At 42.0% G+C, this 22,056-nt stretch overlaps 1 protein-coding gene across 3 annotated transcripts in view; it reads right to left on the bottom strand.

The window, feature by feature from the left end:
• Positions 1-17,891, bottom strand: part of FRMPD4 (FERM and PDZ domain containing 4) — a 435,288-nt gene extending 417,397 nt beyond the window's left edge. For 2 of the 3 annotated variants that reach the window (XM_074966777.1, XM_074966823.1), the window contains exon 1: positions 17,506-17,891. In XM_074966777.1, coding sequence (XP_074822878.1) covers positions 17,506-17,546 — 41 coding nt within the window. In that variant the 5' untranslated portion in view covers positions 17,547-17,891. The remainder of the gene's footprint in view (positions 1-17,505) is intronic. The other variant, XM_074966782.1, reaches the window with a different exon arrangement.
• Between the last annotated feature and the right edge of the window lie 4,165 nt (positions 17,892-22,056).

The following is a 22,056-nucleotide window of genomic DNA, read 5'->3' as shown; positions in this document are numbered from 1 at the left end:
AGACCACCACCTGAACCTAAGACCATTTCACATAAACTTTGGCATCTGTTAGTTCACCTAAATAAATAAATAAATAAATGAGAAGATGAGGGGAAGAGTTTTGGCTCCAGCAGCAGCTATTTTAATTTTGTCATTATGTACCAAACTTTTTCAAAGATCACATGGAAATTCAATAGTGAAGTTACCTTCATTCAAGGATACCAAAAATCTGTGTAAACATTAATTAAACCTTACCACCACCCTTCTACTACGGCAAAGCGAGCAGTGAATCTGGGCTCTTAGAAAGAAAATGAAGCAGGAGACTGATATAAAAACTACTATACAAGGAGAAAAGGCCAAAATGTCTCCCTTTCTTCATAAATGGGCAAAACAAAACTAACATTGAGTTATTTGCTGTGATTCCAGTTATCTAACAACTTCCATGTAACACGTGTCTTAACGGGGCTAGTTGGTGCTCTAGAGGGATCATTGTTTTCTAAGATGCAAGGGCAGAGCATTGTCAGTGGATGCGGCTTTGAACGCTGGATAAACCAGACAAACTTAAATCATAGCCAAGATTGCCAAGCAATCTTGACTCACAAGCTGTCCCAATTACATAACATTATTGAAATGGGGGATTTAACAGAATAAATCTTCCCGAGTGAAAACCAAATGAAGGGCAAATAAAATGGAGCAGAATGGAAGTCGCAAAGTGTATTAGAAAATCAGAAGGCAATGAAGAGAAGGAAATAGTGTATATTTGGGGGTAGGTGAGCTTAAACAGCTGAAATAAGAAACTGGGGAAAAGACTGTTCAGTAATAACTAATATCATTTGGTAAACACAAGCTATTTTTGGTTGATACTATATATATAATAGGATCAACTCCAGAATCCGTAAAGGCAGGTACTGTGTCTTTAATTAGACTGCTAATGGTTATGTCAGTGAATGAGTCATTTTAAAAACTGAATTGACTAACACGGTTTTATTTAGTCTTGTGTAAAAAACATTTCAACACCCCACACACAGATTAGTTCATTTTCTGGGAACTATAATATAATCTGAAAACAAGAGATCAACTCAATGTCATTAATGCCTGTTGAGTTTAAAACAAATGAAAAAGGAAATACTTCCCACCATGTACACATAGCCTATGCAATTCACCAGTAGAGGAGGTCATGAAGTGGAGATGAATTGTTAAAAGAGCTGATTAGTTTACCATTAATGACACATAGCTATTCATGCTACGTAAGTGTGGTAGTGTCTCTTGCTTCAAAGCATAAACATATCATCCATAAGGGTAAGGAGGGAACTTTCTTCCTCTTTCCCCTTTCACACAATAAACTACTAAGTGTATGCATTTCCTCTGAAGTAACGGCCACTGGCAGAGGTGGGATACTCAGATTTGATGAATGAGTGAATCATCCACTATGGCAAATCCTGTACTCCTTAGTTAAACATCCGCAACTCTCACTTTATATTGCCATACCTGCCCAATCTCCATACCACCACCTCCACTGCCTTTCAGAACCAAAGCCTTGGTATCAAAATGCTATATATTTATGTCTGCAAGAGACCAGAAAGTTACCAAATAGAGATGTACTGAATTGATGTGTTTAATAACCACATGTGATGGTTGGTATCTGTTGTAAGTAGATTATTAACTTCCAAGATTCTGACCTTGTAAATCTTTTTGTATCAAGCTCTGAGCAAGGAGCAAAAAAGGCACTTGTTCCTACTGATTTTTGTTCTATAATTACTGCATACAAACTTATCTTCTCTATGAAACTTATACTGCAAATCTGACTATTGGATAAGAATCTAGACATTTGGCGTATTTTTCACCACCTACTTAATTCTATCTCCTGACAAGTCATTCTCCACAAATATTTGTAAAGCTAAATGAAAACAAAGCAGAAAGAGAAATTCATTTTACTGAACAATTCAGGGACGAGCTCTTTTTAAAACCTTTTCCATAGAGGAGGAGTTTGGGTTTTTTTGTTTGTTTGTTTTACAGTATTTACATTTATCAAAACTAGTTGATAAATATATCAACCTTTTTACTGCCTATCATTTGAAACTTTGGAATAATTTACCATTTGATATAGGAAACAGGTTAGACAGAATAGAAAAACTGTCTGCCTAAACATTCCTTGGGGTTTACAAAATGTTTATGCTTCTTGCTTAAGTGATTAAAAAAAACATTGTTCAAAGAGGATTAAAAAATATTTTAAGTTAATTAATGAAGCCACAAAACATCCGTTTTCAGCTTGGAAACTGACAACATAAGAAAACAAGCCATTAATAGTCGCTGGTTATTTTCTGTTTTCAGAAACATATAATCATGACAAGTATAACTATAGTAATATCCATAAAATATCCTTTTTCCAGTTCAGATACTATTTTCTCATTAGAATGTTTCCAGAACTTAGAGGATATAACTACGACAACCTATATAACCAGAATCTTATTGTTATGAGGGAATGCATGTTCTTTAAGTTAGTTACAGGTCAGAGCATTTGGTTCATATTATAAAGCTGAAAATTATGAGATTTTAAGCTCTGACTTTTTTGCCAGCTGGAAACTTCATACTGTACAAGCAATGTACAATAATCCTTTGAAAGTTCGTTTTCTCTCTCTCTCTCATTCTGTGTGTGTGCGCGCGCGCGCGCGTGTGCTTCTAGCCTCAATGAGGTAAAATGTTAAAAGAAAAGAACCTTAGAAAACTAATTTTCTCAGAGGACACAGAACAGGAATGGGGGGATAACACTTGATGCCCCATCATGGGTAAGTTTAGTGAAACAGGTATTTACCATCACCTTTTGTGAAAAAGGAAAGGAGGAGATCTAAATACAAAGACTTAGAACAAAGAACAAGCTAATCTTTACATAAAGATCAGCTATTCTTGAACAATTGCTTCAAATTCACTCAATGAAAATAAGATTGTGTTAAACAGCACATTCACTAACTTGCTTTTCCCTGCTCCTTTTCCATGGACCCTGCAACACCAACCCACTGCCAGTACAAGGAAGAGAGAGAGTACTTTTTATTGCGAATACAGACTAACACGGCTGCTACTCTGAAACCTTTTATAAAGCAGTCACTCTATGTCTCTCTTTAAGGTATGTCTACACAAGAAAGAAGGTGTGTTTTTTAAACATAACAGATGATACCCAACACGTAAAAATCACATGTATGCAGCAGAGATGGTTGGAAAATTGTATTTTTCCCCCCATGGAAAATATTTGATTTTTTTTTTGCCAAAAAATGAAAACCAAAGATTTTTGAGCCAAAAACACTTTGCTTTTTCCAACAAAAAAGTGGATAATCTGAGGAAAGCAGATAGTCTCTGTGAAAAATTTTGTTTAAATCGACAACCCAATTTTCTGTTGAAAAATAGTTTTGATGGAAAATCTTTGACCAGCTCTACTGGAAAGGGAAAGTTACAGTTGTATCTTGATTTAACTAGTTGAGGTGAACCTTCATCTCGACCAGCTAAATCGAGGTAAAGTTACAGTTTGTCCTATCTGCACTAGAACTTTACAACATGTTATATATCACATTTAAAAAGCACATATTTTCCCTAGCACAGAAAAGGTCTTACAGGGTCCGAGATCATTAATAGGATCACAGAGCAAGAATATTTAAGCTGAATATGAATATATATTTCGCTCAGAATCAGGAAGAACTAGATGATCTAATGACTTTTTCCATCTCTAGTTTAGATGATTCTATATTTTAACCCTTCCCTCCACCTCCATCTTCATCTACAGAATCTTTCCTCAAGATTCTAATGCCACAGAACAACAGGTAATATAGGTGTGCAGAGGTCTTCTGAAGATGCATAACCATTTCCTGGCTTGTCAAATGAGGTTCCTTACTGGCTAAGGAATTAACCTACTCCTGGCACTATAAGATGGGTAGAAAGCTGGCTAGATTGTCGGGCTCAACGGGTAGTGATCAATGGCTCCATGTCTAGTTGGCAGCCGGTGTCAAGTGGTGTGCCCCAGGGGTCGGTCCTGGGGCCGGTTTTGTTCAATATCTTCATAAATGATCTGGAGGATGGTGTGGATTGCACTCTCAGCAAATTTGCGGATGATACTAAACTGGGAGGAGTGGTAGATACGCTGGAGGGGAGGGATAGGATACAGAAGGACCTAGACAAATTGGAGGATTGGGCCAAAAGAAATCTGATGAGGTTCAATAAGGATAAGTGCAGGGTCCTGCACTTAGGATGGAAGAATCCAATGCACCGCTACAGACTAGGGACCGAATGGCTAGGCAGCAGTTCTGCAGAAAAGGACCTAGGGGTGACAGTGGACGAGAAGCTGGATATGAGTCAACAGTGTGCCCTTGTTGCCAAGAAGGCCAATGGCATTTTGGGATGTATAAGTAGGGGCATAGCGAGCAGATCGAGGGACGTGATCGTTCCCCTCTATTCGACACTGGTGAGGCCTCATCTGGAGTACTGTGTCCAGTTTTGGGCCCCACACTACAAGAAGGATGTGGATAAATTGGAGAGAGTCCAGCGAAGGGCAACAAAAATGATTAGGGGTCTAGAGCACATGACTTATGAAGAGAGGCTGAGGGAGCTGGGATTGTTTAGTCTGCGGAAGAGAAGAATGAGGGGGGATTTGATAGCTGCTTTCAACTACCTGAAAGGGGGTTCCAAAGAGGATGGCTCTAGACTGTTCTCAATGGTAGCAGATGACAGAACGAGGAGTAATGGTCTCAAGTTGCAATGGGGGAGGTTTAGATTGGATATTAGGAAAAACTTTTTCACTAAGAGGGTGGTGAAACACTGGAATGCGTTACCTAGGGAGGTGGTAGAATCTCCTTCCTTAGAGGTTTTTAAGGTCAGGCTTGACAAAGCCCTGGCTGGGATGATTTAACTGGGAATTGGTCCTGCTTCGAGCAGGGGGTTGGACTAGATGACCTTCTGGGGTCCCTTCCAACCCTGATATTCTATGATTCTTGCACAGTCCTTGAAAGGTCATTGTAGTGTATATGTTGGATATTCTTCATGATATGTATTACACAGTCTGCAATTCCACTGCTGCACCACACAAATCCATGAGGAAAAGGAATGCATTGTAAGCAAGTTAGTTACTATTAGCCCTGAATACTAGGACTATAAATAAGTGGCTTATGTTATAGCAGTAGATAATTTGGAGAAAAACAAACTTTAGATGTTTCTACTTTGAGCAAGTTGAAGTCAATGACGTTACTCGGGAATTGGAGTAAATGAAAGTAGTGTCTCATCTGATCTGAATTGGGCCCAGTGACTTTATTAGATATGGACCATTTTCAGATATGGAACATACTGTAACAAAAGGAAATAAACAGATGTAAGATGTATAACATGCATAATTTGACCTCCACCATTGGGGCAGCTGTTAGTAGTTCTGTCAGAGTTTACTGCCATAGAATAATACTTTCGACTTGGCAGTACAGGCCCTTTTAGTAAGCAGATTACTATAAACACAAATTTGAGATTTAAAAGAACAACAAACAAAAACCAAAGCCAGTGAAATCAGGAAATCCATAAGCAAAACATGCAAGACTTTATAGACCATCTACTTTATTTAGGCTGTATAGCACAGAAAAATTATGATGTAACCTGTTTCCTCTTATTATATATAGGATTAGCAGACCCTCTGGATAACAAAGACCTATATCATTAAAAATTACAAGAAATATTGATCATAAAGATAAGTGATTAATATGCCTATACTGAATCAGAAGGGAATACTCCATTCTCAATATCACTATTCCAGTCACAATATGATCCATTATAAAGGAATATGTGAAAACTGTCTTCATATATTCAAAACACTTCCTTGAGTCTCATTCACAGAGAGTTTCACAACATTTTATGCGGGACTGTAAAAAGAATAATTTCTTGAAGAGACATAAAAAATCAAAACAGGATTGATTCCCTAACATTATCATGTGATTTTGACACACAGTCATACACACTGTAGTTACCTTCTCACTTTTGCCTTCCTTCTTATTCTGTGTAAGTCTCTTTTAGCTCCCATATTATTCTAATCTAGTACCCCTTGTTCTTCTAGGACCACTGTGCCTTATACCCCAAAACCCCTTGTAGTTAGTAAAAATTAACACTAACAGCTATTGATCCCCTTTAATACCTTTGCTACTAAAATGAAAATTGAATAGCTTGCACTCAGGTAATCACTGAAAATATTTTTATGATAAAATAATTCCTTACCTGAAATACTTGCTTCTTTTTCCCCAAACCATTTTTACCTCTGTTATGGAAACCCCCAAATTGTCCTGTAGCAATTTCCTTTACAGTCAATAGAATGATTATCATCACCTGCTCTTCTGGAAAGAAGCCTCACAAATCCCTTTGCTTAGCAGGAAAAGCTCCTCCTGTTTTTACTTCATCCCACTCCTCCTTTAAATCATTAGTTAATGCAGAACAATTTCATACAGTCTGGACTCGTAACTTGTCTGACCTACCAAGCTGCATTCTATTTGTGTTCATTACACCTCTTTACAATATCTTTATTTTAGCAACTTTTTCCTGCAATACTTTTGATCTAGATTATTAAGAGCTTCCCAAAGTGTCTTTCTTGCATGTTTGTCTCTGTAATAATCAACCTCTAAAAAAGAGTTCTATATAGACTTTCCACATAAAGAAAGAGTTTCAGAGACTCCTGCTGCAATTATAGGCCCCAATTCAGAAAACCACTTCCATACATGCTTAATCACATCCCTCTTCAGAAGAGCTTAAGTCCTATTGAAGTCAAGAGGATTTAGGCATGTGCTTAAAGTTAAACATGTGCTTAAGTCAGCTTTCTGAAAAAAGGTGCTTTCCTAAATCAGGTTTCCTCAAGACTTGTATATTTTTACATGGATGTTATTTCATTTCTTATATTCGTGGAATAATTACTTTGTAGATTTACTGAAGATTTGCGGTTGGAGAACTGTTTACAAGGTTTTCGTTCTCACGCAAAAATCTATTCTGGGTGGATCAAAGGAAAGGTAAATAACAAATAAGCATAAGTTCACAAACCTCTGAAATGTTTCAGAATATTTGTTTCTTCCTATTATTTTTGTCTGTGAAATTCTCCCTGTTTGCAAATTGATATATTAAGAGATATTTCCTCTTAACGCTAAAAATAGCTGAGTTCCAGCACAGTTCCCTACAGTAACTAAAAGTGAATTCTTTATCGGTATGGGGCTGTTCCACCATATACCCAATATCAAAACTGAAGATACAGCCCTGATCCTGCAATCACTCATGCATGTGAGTAGCTTCATATATCTGACTGGTTTTCATTCTGTTTCGTGGGACTACTCATACATGTGAGTGTTTGCAGGGCTGGGGCTTATGAGTTCATCTTTTTCACTTTGGCATTTGAGTTTGTGCACTCATTTGTGTTCCGTTACAAATCAAAATGACCTGTGAACGAGGAAGATCAAGAGAGAATCTACACAGCAAGAGTTGTTAGTTCATACATGACTTCACTCAATTATTTTTTATATAAATCAGATGCTAAGCTGTGGCATACTGTAATACCTGTTTGAGAAAACTGTTGAAAGCACAGTTAGACAGCTTCTCTCCCCCACATGGCCAGCAGATCTAAGAACATCTATTGTCCATCCATTATCTCACGCTGAGGCTTAAACTTCCTACAGACAATCTGATGAGCTTACATAATGACCTAAAATGCTATAAAGTAAGGAAATATACTCTCAGTGTGCATTACTGTTATAGGTAAGTAAGTTTTTCAGTTTCACAACAATTTTCCTGGCCAACCTACCATTCAGACAGACAACAAGAAGTAGAGGCTAAATTCATCCCATAGAAACTGATGTCCTCCTCAGTATTTGTACACATTGTAGAAAGCCAACCATGTCTATTTAACTCTCTCTCAATCAGCATAAATAGTTTTCAGAGTAACAGCCGTGTTAGTCTGTATTCGCAAAAAGAAAAGGAGTACTTGTGGCACCTTAGAGACTAACCAATTATTTGAGCATAAGCTTTCGTGAGCTATATATATTCGTGAGATGAAGTGAGCTGTAGCTCACAAAAGCTTATGCTCAAATAAATTGGTTAGTCTCTAAGGTGCCACAAGTACTCCTTTTCTTTTTTCATAAATAGTTTATTAATCAGATCAATTAAAAAAAATCACTGAATACAATGACCAAATGGCTCAGGTGATTGCAGAATGGTTTGTTACGTCATTATCTCAAGGTTCTTGGTTCAATCATCTAGCACAATTTCAGTAGTGGCAAAAATAAACTCTCATCTGATGTCCTGTAAAGAATGAAATGGTGTGTCTGTCCTGTTCTTTGGGGACAAGTGTCTACACCAAAAAAGCCATATCACAGTTCATGCCACTGTACGTTTAAAAGAAAAAAGAAAACAGGACAAGGCTTGCATGGGGATGGAAACTGAGCTTCTTTCTCATCCTCCCAGAACAGCACATTAGCTGGGTGGAAATTTACTTTGTTCCTGCACACACTCTACTTAGTCTGAAGACAGAACATTTCAGTTTTCAGGGTAGGGTTGCTACCTGTCTTGTTTTCACCTGGACAGTCCAGGTTTCGGCTTGTGTGTCCGGGTGCCATTTTACAAGGTTTTTTTTTAATCGGGAGGAAGAGGCGGAGCAGGGGCAGGGCCTTAAGGGGAAGAGGCAGGGCAGGGGCCTCAAGTGAAAAGGTGGAGAAGGGGGCAAGCCTCAGGGGAAGAGGTGGAACAAGGGGTGGTACCTTGGTGGTCCGGTTACCAGCTATTAAATAGGTGGCAAACCTATTTCAGGGCTATCATTCTGGCTCCTTAAACAATCATTTTTAAAAAAATCATGCAGTGATTGCGACTCAGTAGTGAAAGTCTAGACAAGATTTTTGTTAAATCCTTATTCTGGATCAATTACACTGTACTAATTCACTCTCAGATCTTCTAGTGCTATATCACTAAGTGGTAATGTAATTTTTAAAATATATTTTGGAAAGTTAAACCTTTATGCACTGACCATTCTACAAGTTCATGACAGCCTATAATACAAGAATTCAATAATTACCAGCCTTTGCCAGACCAGAGATTTATTATTACATACTATGGTAATAACAATGTTGTCACTACAGACATATGTCTCTATAATATATGACACATGATAAAATAGAACACCACTATATAGCAGATAATAAAACATAAGGGAAAATGCATATAGTCAAATCTTTCATTGAACAAAGTGCCATGTCCTCTCAAAGGAGAAAGGGAAGATGAATTCATAGTCTTTGGATTATCATCTAGAGTGATAAAATATTTTCAAGATTTAAATTACCTCCCTTGAGCATAAGGATAATCATATGCTTTATTACTGACACATTTTTCAGTAAACAGTAGAAACAACTCACATGCTGTGAGATATAGTCATTGAAAAGAGTACTTATAATAAAAATAGTATGCGGATGATATAGCCTACATTTTACTGACAGATAAAAATCTTCTTTATCTTTTAATGAAGGTTGCTAGTTAACACTGAAATTGAAAAATAAACATGCCAAAGCAAGTCACAATTAAAAACACCTAAACATTGAAATGTATTGAAATGGTTTACAGAGAAGAGAGATAAATATTCAGATATCTTCACCAACTGCTTAAAGAAAAACACACACAATAAAATATCCCACTGCGGATTCCAAAAACAAGCTTAACTCTGCCAACTATATACCTGCTCAGCCACAAACTATAGTAAAAAGGCTTTGGGTCTAGGGGTGTATGCCTGCAGCCCACTGCACCTGTTATGGCCCTTGGCTCCTTTAAAAGTAGGAGCCATAATTGCAGGTCACATGGTTGCTCATAGCCCCATTTCCTACAAGAAACAGCGTACAAGGCTTCCTGCCTCTTAGACAGAGGAAGGCCATGGGAGGGACCCAGATGGATTTGATTTAAATCAAATTGATTTAACTCATGATTTAAATCACTAGTCAGGAAGATTCGATTTAATCATTGTTTTCTACATAAAAGTGCATTCTTGTTGGTTATTATAACCTTAATACATATTCTTCACAACTCAGAGAGAGATGTAGCTTTCATTTTTAGAAGGAACACACTATACGTTTTTAAACAGTGATTTATTTTGAAAACTTTTCAGATTAGTTTTACAACTATATCAGAAAATGAATGATTGTTTGGTTATTTCATTTACCAAAGTTAATTGAAGCAGATATTTATGAAGTCATTGGAAGGTGAACTATCTCCAATTCAACAGGTTAATCATTAATATTTAGAGGATTTTCTTGACAAGCTGTATTAGGAGGAGAACATCACCAGACAGACATTTAAATTGTTTTATTTAACTAAAACAACAATGTTAAGTATTCTGGATTCTTTTTCTGCAACAGCAACATAATATTTTAACAAAAAAAATATGTCCCTTGCTTCTCATATTTATCTCCAGACTTCTTCTCCTTGTCCAGATCTATTCCGCCCCCAACAATCTTCTATTTATTGAACTTTTTGAAACTTTGCACTTTTAGAGAGAGGTAAGGGATTGACTGTGTACACAAATTTGCAGAGGGACAATAGAGTTGAGGTCTGTTATTTCTTACCTCTATATATTATTTATTTAAAAACGTTTTTGCTGTTAACAAGCATGCTACCTCTGGACAGACAAATCCGCAGTCTGAGAACTGCAAAACTAAGCATCTCTGATGGCATCTTCTAGACTGAGCACTGAGTCCCATTGGGTAGGTAGAAAGATTAACCTAAATAAGATATACAGAAGCCTCTGGAACCCCATTAGATTGGGTCCCTAATCCATGAACTATTGGAACTCATTTACAAAACTTTTCTTAAACATTACATGAATATATTGTCTCATACTATAGAATCAGAATTTATAATCCCTATTCCATGATGAGATATCTTTGAGCTATAATGTATGTTCAGATGGATTTTTTTTTAATAAAATGATTTTTGAGGAAAAAATCTAATTTAAATAACAAAATATGATTTAAATTAAATCTGATTTTTTAAAAATTTTTTTAAAAAAATCATTGATTTTTATCCACCCTGGGAGGGACTCTCCTCATCAATCAGGCAGAAAGCCCGAGAAGGACACTTACAGGGAGCAGGAGCCAGCTGTGGAGGGCTGTAAGAACCATGAAGCCCCAGAGACAAAGATTAAGACAAGACGGGGCAGTGACAGTGTTTTGGGTTACTTTGTTTTGAATCATTTAATAAATGAAATCCCTGAGAAGAGAACTGGATCTGTGCTATTGCTTGGAGTGAAATTTCACCTTCCTCAGCTGCTGGATTAGCCCACCAGGTTCCAAGTCTGGAAACTCTCGCACAACCTAAATTACACATACGGCTTGGAAAATTAACAAATGTCTAACTAGGCAGAGGTAAATCTGAGAGTCAAGAGACGCTCTACCAGTGATGTCCATGAATCACAGTAAGAAGCACAGCCCCAGGCACACCACAGCACCTGGGAAGAAAGGCTGAGTGCTAGAGTTTATGCCAGGGTGCCATCCTGCATGCAGCAGGCCTTTATTTTTAAAAATCTGACTTCTGGAAGTCCACTTGAGACTTGGCTAGTCTCAGCCAATTTTCATGGTTACAGTGATTGGTGGTAGTATAAAACCTTAAGACAGACATCTCTAAATCTGAAGCTCTCCTTTCTAGCACTAAAGCTGTTGAAAGATCAGAAACATGGTTTCTTTTCCCCCTATCCAGAACTTCCTGGTTTCTGCCAGGGGTAGTGTCTCTATGAATACATCTACACTGCAATAAAAAGACCACATCACCAAGTCTTAGAACCTGGGTCAATTGACTCAGACTTGTGGATCTCAGGCTGCAGGGCTAAAAATTGCAGCATAGACATTCAGGCTCACGCTGGAGCCTAGGCTCTGAGACCCACCCCCATCACAGGATTTCAGACCTCATGCTCTAGCCTCAGCCCAAACAGCTACACTGACATTCTTAGTCCCACAGCCCAAGTGCCCTGAGCCCAAGTCAGTTGACCAGGCCAGCTTCAGCCATGCCATAAGTCTACTATTGCAGTGTAGACGTACCTTATTTCTCTGCTTCTCCCACAACTCCTAGCTGCTGTGAGATGGAACAAGTCTCCACTACCTCATTCTTTTCCTACAACCTCCATTTTGTGGATCTTCTTTCCCTGTGATAAATTCCAAAGCCTGTCCTTGCTCAGTTTTCCCAACAAGCAACAGCTGCATGAAACTGACTCGAGTCTTGTCTCAGTCAGTCTTGCCCACAGGATAATGAACAGCAACAATGTAAGTGACTGGTCTCTAATTACTTTCATTATGTTGCTGCTCTGCAAAGCTATGAACAGCAGCAGAGGCACTAGAGCTATTTGCCAGCAGATTCTGGAGGAAAACACTGCACTGAATCACATTCACACAATATTTGGAAGGCTAGCTTTGTAAATACGCAAGCTCATATTTGCGGCGAATAGGTTAGATCCCCACAGTCATCAGTAAAAGCTTCCTATTCATCAGTGAGTAGATTTTCAAATCCTGATAATATAGACCTTGAATGGGAACTAAACACCCTCCAAACCACCACTTATCACTCTTAGAGTTCACTGCCTATTATTATTATTATTATTATTAAAGACACAAATATTTTGCCTCTCACCTTCCATATACAGACCACCACCTTAACCCTCCCGCAACCAAAACTTCCCACTTCATATCATGATCTCTTTCACTATTACTACTATAAGGCTCAAAACTATCTACACCATCTGCCCTCTAAACACATACTGTCAATCTCATTATCTTTCCTTCTTATCCTCCCAGTACAGGTCAAAAACCTCACTCTCCAGGTGGACAATGCATTCACGTTTACCCAGGCCTTTGAACATGCGTACAGTGTAGACCACACAGTACCCCATCTAGGCTACTCTATACTTAGAAATAACTCTCTCCATGGAATAGCTATTTTGGTAAGTTTCCAAGTCTAGTCAAGTCCTTATTTAAGAGGAAGAGAGAGAGAAGGTAATATATCTGCAGAATATTGTGATTTTCATTTGAGGTCAGTCATCACACATTTTTCTAAGTTAACAAACAGAACATTTGTGGTGAAGCATCTAGGGCTGCCCCCTTTTGTCCTTCTGCACATACCCCTTCACCAGATTATTCCACCCACCAAAACTAGTAGCTGTAGATGTTTGATGTAACAGTTGGTTCTGCTGTGAGAAGGTAGTCTTTAAAGGGCTGTACCCAGAAAAGTAATTAAAGGGGGTGACAGATGGATAGTATCCTGGGAGTAAAAATTACACAGAAAGTTTGAAGGACATGATAAGAATTGTGTGGATAATTTCACATCAACTGGTTGCCTACTTCTAGAGAAAACACAGAGTTTATGTCCCATTTTATGCCTACTGCAACTATAAAGTCCTAGCAGGCACCTCCATAATATACAAATGGGGCCATCACAAACCTTAAATACTCACCTTGACTATTACAATTATAAATTCCAATAGTCAATGGGATTATTCACGTGAGTAAAGTTACTTATCCGTATGCTTGTTTGCAGGGTCAAGGCTAAAGACAGCAATTATTATAATAGTTTACTTACAAGTAGACAGAGCCTATGCATTAGTTTTCAAGGAGATTTATCTAGATGGAATGTTTGAATGAGTGATAAAGCTATTTTTTTTAACCTACAGGAACTCAAAGAAACATTATGTAATAGCCAAGATCCTGACAACCCTTGTGCCAAGTGAGGTGCCCTGCAGGATCAGACTCTAAATCAAAAACCGTCTGACCCCTTTTTCCCCCCCAGACTTTTCAGAAAAACCCTCCTTTGCCTTTAGGCAAAAACGTGCAGTTTTCAGGCCCAAACAGTTTTTTCCCTCCAAGATACAGAAGGAGCTAAAAATAGGGCTTACAGTGGAAACTGGTTGCTCCATAAGACTCTCTTCTACAGAGAGAAATGGGAAGATATATCTAACAGTTACCAAGGAAACAGCAAAGTTAAGTCCTGTGTACACTATTAAGTAGTTTAATAACCAGAAAATAAGAGTAAAAAGCAACTCCACATAAAACTGATTTATTGCAAAGCACAGCATTAACTCAGTCCAGTATCTGAACTTTAAAGTCCTTATATCAAATGAAGCTGGATTTGAGCTTTGAAACCTGTCATTCAATTGCAGAAAGAACTTTGGTTTGCCTGAAGAGAAAGAGTAATACACTGGAGAGCTTTGTCCGGGTAATGGCAATAGGGATGTTGTCAGTCAACTACAGGTCACAGTTAGGGAAGAAAGAGATATTTGAAGGTAAACTGACTCTTAAAATGTAGAAGAATCATTCCTAGTTTATTGATTTAATGATACTGTCTTCTGTGCAGCATCCTTAACAGAGGCAGCTCTACCTAGAGCAGACTAGGCAGTTGCCTAGGGCAGCAGATTTCTGGGAGTGTAAAGTTGCCCAGGTTCTCTCCATCGGTGGTGGCAGGAGATGACCGGGGGGAGGAGGGGGAGTGGGGTGATTACTAGCCAGGGCTCTGAGGAGCAGAAAGTGGCCCCCAGCCAGGCTGCCAGGGAAGCAAGCGCTCCCGCCTCATCCCCAGCTGCTCCCCATCCCCATTGTGGGTAATATCACGGTCACAGCTCAGACACAGCTCAGGATTGGTGCTGGTGAATGCTGTCAGGGCATTGGCCACAAGTGCGGCAACCCACCTGGCTCCATGTCTGCACCCAGCTTGCACCTGCTGCTCCGTGTCTGGTCTCCACAGGCCCTGCTGCCCAGGCAGCCCCTGGCTCCTGCCCCAGTTGGGGACAGCGCTTCATCACCACCATGTCCAGGTTCTGAAGGTGCTGCCATCCCGCAATTTATGAGCCCAACAAAGAGGAGCTCACTGGAAAGGTGCAGGCGGGAGCACACTAGGGAGTGTGCAGATTGCTGGGGCCAGGTGGAATGGGATGGTATAGGGTGTGGGGGCCAGGCAGGGGACTGGCGGTGCAGGGGCCAAGGTGCAGGGCCAGGTGGCAGAGAACCCCACTCTGTCCAGTGGGAAGGAGCCCACTGTGCAAGTGGGATCAGCACCTCCAGCCCGGACGGCTTCATTTTGTGGGGGTTATGCTGCCCCTTAACTAGAGCCTTATCGGCTGGGAGCTGCCCCCTGCTGGTGCCCAGGTCCCACTGTGGTTGGGCTGAGTGGCTCGCTGTTCAGAGGTGCAGAGCTGGGGTTTGCTCCTCTCTTGAGCCCTAGGCAGCTGGTGCCAACCCACTCACAAAAGGCCATTAGGAAGGCAGCCCCATCTGGGAGCATCACCCACCCAGGGAGCGGGTCTCAGCTGCTTGCAAGGCCTAGGGGACTTCCGCCATGGCCTGGCCCAGCTCAGTCCACTCAGGTGTCAGAATGTTCCCATCCCACAGGAGCCGACAACAGGCCTAGTGGCCTCTGTAGCCCCAAGCTGGGGTCTGCCCTGTGAGCCTCTGACCCAGAGTTGGGGTTGCAGCAGCTGGGAGCTCTGCTGCAAATTTCTAAGCAGGTTGGGGGTGCACACTGAAGTTTTGCCTAGGTTGGCAGATTGTCTTGAGCTATGTCTGATCCTTAACCAGTGCCTGCTCTTTCCATTTGATTTGAACTCAAGTGTGACATTTACTGCAAGAAAGGGTTTGTTAACCCTGGATCCTGAACAAAAAAGCTAAATAATTAAATATATCTTGAAACAAAAATCAGATGCCATATTACCTACTCCTTAGGGTCTAATCTATACCAAATAAAATTTCCTCTAAAATTTTCCACAATTGTTACCGCTGATGCAGTTTCCCCAGTGGTAGTAACAGTGGGAATGGTGGTGTAGACCAGGTTCAGGAGACCGTTGGTGTTTTAACCATCATGCCAGGCAAACTTGTTCTGAGAAAAGTTAGACAGCCATGTAGTTTGAATAGTAGCGGTTGCTCTATACTAGCACTCCCTTCAGTAGAGCTTTGATCATGGTAGCAACAGTGGTAAATTTTAGGGCAAAGGGCTTGAGTAGACACAGATTATAACATCACACGCCTGCGGGATTTTACAACTTCAGTCCACCCAGTGCTTTCTATAAAAATCATTTAATAACATTTTATAGAACAATTATTTTGACAAGTATTGTACGTGTATGCCACAGAAATAACATATATGCTTCATTTCTACAACAAGCCCTCTCCTCCTCGAATGGCATTCCACTTCAGTGAATGCTTCAGAAATGGCAAAGGCCAGCGCTAACCACAAAACCATGAGAATTCAAAACATTCATAGCTACTCTGATTCAAAGCTAAATCCTTTAGGAAGATTATCTGCACCAAAATCAGGAAAATCCCACAACTACAGCACCTTTATACTCCATCTTTGAGAAAGAAAGAATTTGGTTTCCCATAACTCTTTTCTCAATAATACTATACATTATTTTTAACCACAGGGAAAACATTTTTAGTGGGGGGGCAATTCAGATTGTGCGTGTGTCTCTGTAGCCTTGGGCCTAAAGATTATCTAGAGGCAGTTTCTTCCACACCTAGAGGCCAGCATTCAGTTGATAGAGAGAGAAAAATTCTTTGGAAGGAAAAATATTTAAATCTGACACCAGCTCAAGCAACCAGGTTGTGTGCACCTTACAAGAAAGAGCTTTAAAAAAAAAAAAAAAAGACCACATTCACTTACTCCCTCGGATTTATGTGTGATGGTACAAGAAAGCACTTCCAGTCTGATTATGATTTCACAGCTTCTCTTAAAAAATCACCCCTATTGTGTCTGAGATTTTGTAGAGCATGAGAGGTTTCAGAGTAGCAGCCGTGTTAGTCTGTATCCGCAAAAAGAAAAGGAGGACTTGTGGCACCTTAGAGACTAACAAATTTATTTGAGCATAAGCTTTCGTGAGCTACAGAGAGTGGTTCGCAATAAGCAGAGCACCATACTTCATGGCACAAACGTCAAGAAGTCTTAAATACATTGCATTTGGTTTGGGGGGGGTTTGCCAATCATGGGGTATTTTTTGAAAATGCTGCTCTGCTATCTGTCCAGCCTATCCGAAGTTCCACGTCAACCCCCACCAGGGTTAACTGTTGCCTCCAGCTACTTCCCCGGCTAGAGCACCCTCACAGCTGTTTGCAACCCGAAACGAAACTAAAGGCAGGGTGCCGGCTTCACATTTTCAAACAGTTTGAACCACTGATCGCCCATTAACAACAACGTCTCATCACAGCCCAAGACTCAGAACCCCACCAGCTTTATCTTCGCAGCAGCCTTGGGACACATTTTTTTCCCCCCACACTATCCCACAGCAGGGTGCCAGGGGGAAAACGCCATGAGCCATCACCAGCCAAACCCCAGGACCTCAGCCCCAGTGTCAGGTAAGTGGAACGCTGCTGCAGCAGCTCTGGCGGCGGGCTTTGCTAAAGCCCCCTGGCATGGTCTCCCCGCACCCCCGGGTATGTCCCCCGCCCCCGGGGGTCAGCAGCCAGGGGCCAGCACTGCAGCGGGGCGCGCACAAGGAGGGGGCTGGCTGCTAGTGGAAAGGAAGCAGCAACCTACCCCGAGAGCTTTGCAATCTTCACAAAGCTGAACACATCCATCCATGCAGGCAGCGAGCCGTGCCCTCCGCTCGCTCACTCCAGCGGCAGCAGCCCCATGGTGGGGAGGAGGTGGTGCCCGAGTCTCCAGCAGCAGCAGCCCTTGCGGAGGAAGGAGCTGGCGGCAGAAGCTGCTACCCCCCTCCGGCCGGGAGCTGGGCGTGCAGCATCTCGGAGCAGCAGCATTGAGCTGTGGGCAGCCCCCCTCCGCGCCCCCGCCCGGGGAAACTCCGGGGCTGAGCGGCGGGGGAGGAGACGCTTCAGCTCAGGCCCCCGCCGCTCTGCGCGCCCGGGAGGCGGCAGCGCTCAGGAGCCCGCTGGTGCTTGCGATGCCCCCAGAGCAAGGAGGGGAGGGGGAGCCTCTCTGCCGGTGTCTCCCCCGCCTGTGGGTGGGCGCAGCCGGAGAGGGCGGCAGCCGCAGCAGGAGAAGCGAGCGCCGCACGCTGGCTCCCTCCGCAGCCCGCGGCTGCCTGCTCCCCACCCCGCCGCCAGCTGCCTGGAGCTGGCCCGCGCAACAGAGCCTCCGGCAACGCCGCCCGGGGGAGACAGCGGGAGCCGGCGTGGAGGCAGTGGGGGGGGGGAGGAGAGCACACCCCCCCCCCCGCCTGGGGAGCACTTACTTGCATGGAGGGAGGGGGAGATGAGGGAGAACACACACCCATAGGGGAGAGGCGCACTTGTGCCCTACACTAAGGGCTTGTCTACACTGGCAATTTATGGCGCTGCAACTTTCTGGCTCGGGGGTGTGAAACACCCCCACCCCAGCGCAGCAAGATTCAGCGCTGTAAAACAGCAGTGTAGGCAGTGCACCAGCTACACCCCTCCTGGAGGTGGGTTTTTTTTAGAGAGCACTCGCCCAGCCTTGCGCCGCAACCACACAAGCTACGTTAATGTGCTTTAGCGTTGCCAGTGTAGACTAGGCCGAAGAGAGAAGCACCCTCTTGAAGGGGCCCATTTCATGAGTTGGGGCAGGGGGAAGATGAGAAGCCCAGCTCAGAATCCACCTGGCAGGCAGGAGAGAGGAGGGGGATCCTACCCCCCCCCCCAAAAGGACTCCTGCTCACCGGTCACCTCTCTGCCACAGTACTGACCTTTCTCCCTTTGTGGTAGGGGAGGGACCTGGTGGCCGCCTTGGCCATCATATGAAGCACCAGACCACATGCTGAACTTGGACTGTTGACCCAATCTGGTATAGGAAATTGTAAGTATGGAGAGAGTTAAATAATGGTGTCCCACAGGGGTCTGTACTGGGACCAGTGCTATTCAACATATTCATAAATGATCTGGAAAAAGGGGTAAACAGTATCGTAGCAAAATTTGCAGATGATACAAAACTACTCAAGATAATTAAGTCCCAAGCAGACTGCAAAGAGTTACAAAAGGATCTCACAAAACTGGGGGACTGGGTAACAAAATGGCAGATGAAATTCAGTGTTGATAAATGCAAAGTAATGCACATTGGAAAACATAATCCCAACTATACATATAAAATGATGGGGTCTAAATTAGCTGTTACCACTCAAGAAAGAGATCTTGGAGTCATTGTGGATAGTTGTCTGACAACATCCGCTCAGTGTGCAGTGGCAGTCAATAATGCTAACAATGTTGGGAATCATTAAGAACGGGATAGATAATAAGACAAAATATCATATTGCCTCTATATAGACCCATGGTACGCCCACATCTAGAATACTGCGTGCAGATGTGGTCACCCCATCTCAAAAAAGATGTATTGGAATTGGAAAAGTTACAGAAAAGGGCAATAAAAATGATTAGGGGTATTTAACAGCTTCCATATGAGGAGAGATTAATAAGACTGGGACTTTTCAGCTTGGAAAAGAGACAACTAAGGAGGGCTATGATTGAGGTCTATAAAATCATAGAGAGATGTGGAGAAAATAAATAAGGAAGTGTTATTTACTCCTCATAACACAAAAACTAGAGGTCACCAAATGAAATTAAATAGGCAGCAGGTTTAAAACAAACAAAAAGGAAGTATTTCTTTACGCAACGCTTCAACCTATGAAATTCTACCTATGGAATGCTTTGCGAGAGGATGTTGTGAAGGTCAAGACTATAACAGGGTTAAAAAAAGAACTAGATACATTCATGAAGGATAGGTCCATCAATGGCTATTAGCCTCTGTTTGCCAGAGCGTGGGAGTGGGCAGCAGGGGATGGATCACTTGGTGATTGCCTGTTTTGTTCATTCCCTCTGGGGCCCCTGGCATTGGCTGCTGTCAGAAGACAGAATACTGGGCTAGATGGACCTTAGGTCTGACCCAGTATGGCTGTTCTTATATTCTTTAGTATGCTCAAGAGCATGGCCCTCCCATTCTGATGCTAGGGGGAATAAGGGGTGCACATGGGCAGTAATCAGTTGCTCACACACTACTGTGATATGCTTTTTGCATCAGCCACACAAATGACAATTTAAGAAAAGGGGTCACTCTGGTTAAGATAAAACATTGCAAAGCAGGTTCATGGGGATTTAGTTTAAATTAAATTAAATTCCCTGTTAAAGCATTTGGGAAATGGGACAACTGGTTCTTGTATTATAGCATATCAGAAGCCCACATAGAAGAGACACAGCCTTGATCCTTGGTCCGGCAAGTGGCTTCCAATGGGTGTAAGGGTCCAACCTCTCAGAGCCATTTGCAGGATCAAGGCCTTGACTTCTAGTGAGGGAGCAGAACAGGGAACTTGGAAAATTCACCCACAAATGTACATAAAGCCATGCTTCCTAGCTCCATATTTCGATAATTTCCCACCATGGGAATTTGCTTTCTCCTCCTCTGTATTTTTCTCTGCTTCACAATTTCAATTGTTAAATAGACTGATATGCTCTTTACCCCACAGAGTCCAAGTCTTTTTGGGCAGCTTTCCCTCAACCCCCACACTGACCAGGAATTTCACAAGTGACAAAAAGCACAATAGGTAGACTCTAAAAGCCAGAAAAAAACAAGGCACCATTTTTTATATTAACTTTTACTGGTACTAGTACAAAAAGGAACAGGCAGTACGAACACGCAATGTGACTCAGGTTTCAAACTATTCTTTTCTTTTAAAACAGAAACAAAGAATGATTGATTGTCTGTTTACATTGTGAGAACACTGAACAACTGGCACAAAATCTTGCTTATCTACCATATGTGTGCATGATATCTCCACATTTTAAAATGTGTAATGAAGTATTTTATGCTAAGCATATCAAAACATTTATTGGTTTCCAGCATGCTACTTACATCCATTTAGAATTATACCAAACTTTAGTAATTGAAGAATCTGTACCTGCCAGTCACACTGCTCTATTTATTGGCAAATGTTACAAAGATAATTCAATTTCAGCTGGTTAGAAAACAGTTTTTAAAGGTATTTATATAACCTCAAAGCATGCTAGGCAAAAGGTAAGGAGCAAGGTATTACAAACAAAGGCCCAGATCTTGCAAGGCTTAAGTATGTGCTTAACTTTACACACTGCAAGTCCCAAATAGTCCTAATGAAGCTGATGGAACTACTCACAGTATGTAAAGTTAAGCACATGCATACATTTTTTTCAGGATCAGAGCCAAATCATCAAATGTCTATTTTACAATCTGAAGCCTAACACAAAGGGGGCTTTTACAGCATAGTGGTGAGGGCCAAAGAGAACCATGAACCAGGCAGACCCAGGGATGAAGAACCAGATACTGAAATGCCTGGTATCAGAGGGGTAGCCGTGTTGGTCTGGATCTGTAAAAGCGGCAAAGAGTCCTGTGGCACCTTATAGACTAACAGACGTATTGGAGCATAAGCTTTCATGGGTGAATACCCACTTCGTCAGATGCATGTAGTGAAATGCCTGGGGTCTCATGATCTGCTTGTGAGGAACCAGGATGTAGATGCTATAGGGGAGATGGCAGATTGACAAACTGGTCAGGAGGAGGAATCATCTGATAAGGAGCCATCTACACCAGTTATGCAGCTTCTTATTGTTACAAGTATTGATGGGGACTGATTTTGCAGGCTTATGGCCAGGAAAGCTATTTCAATAGCCCTAATTGATACGTTTTTATAGATTCAAAGGAGGTGAAAGTGTTCACCCTGGCTCCTCCTTTCACTCCTTTCCCTTTTCTACAGCCTAAGTGGCAGCTGTCAAGTCCTTATGTCACTCACCCCCAGTGGTGAGCTGGAGCCAGTTCGCACCGGTTCGCTAGAACCAGTTGTTAACTTTAGAAGGGAGGGACCCAGTTCTAAAAGGGCTTCTAAATTTAACCGGCCAAAAGTGGCACCTTAAGCACCGACTCCATGGGTGCTCCAGGGCTGGAGCACCCAAAGGGAAAATTTGGTGGGTGCAGAGCACCCACCGGCAGCTCCCCACCTCGCACCCGGCCCCAGATCACCGCACCTCTGCTCCGCCTCCTCCCCTGAAGGCGCCACCCCGCTCTGCTTCTCCGCTCCCCCCTCCGCCCCCAGCTTCCTGCAAATCAGCTGTTCGTGCAGGAAGCTGGGGCAGGCTGAGAAGCAGGCCGCGG

Source organism: Natator depressus, chromosome 1 (genome assembly GCF_965152275.1).
Source record: "Natator depressus isolate rNatDep1 chromosome 1, rNatDep2.hap1, whole genome shotgun sequence".
Lineage (NCBI taxonomy): Eukaryota > Metazoa > Chordata > Testudines > Cheloniidae > Natator > Natator depressus.
Note: the sequence above shows the minus strand (reverse complement) of the source record. Positions and strands in the feature narration are given on the sequence as shown.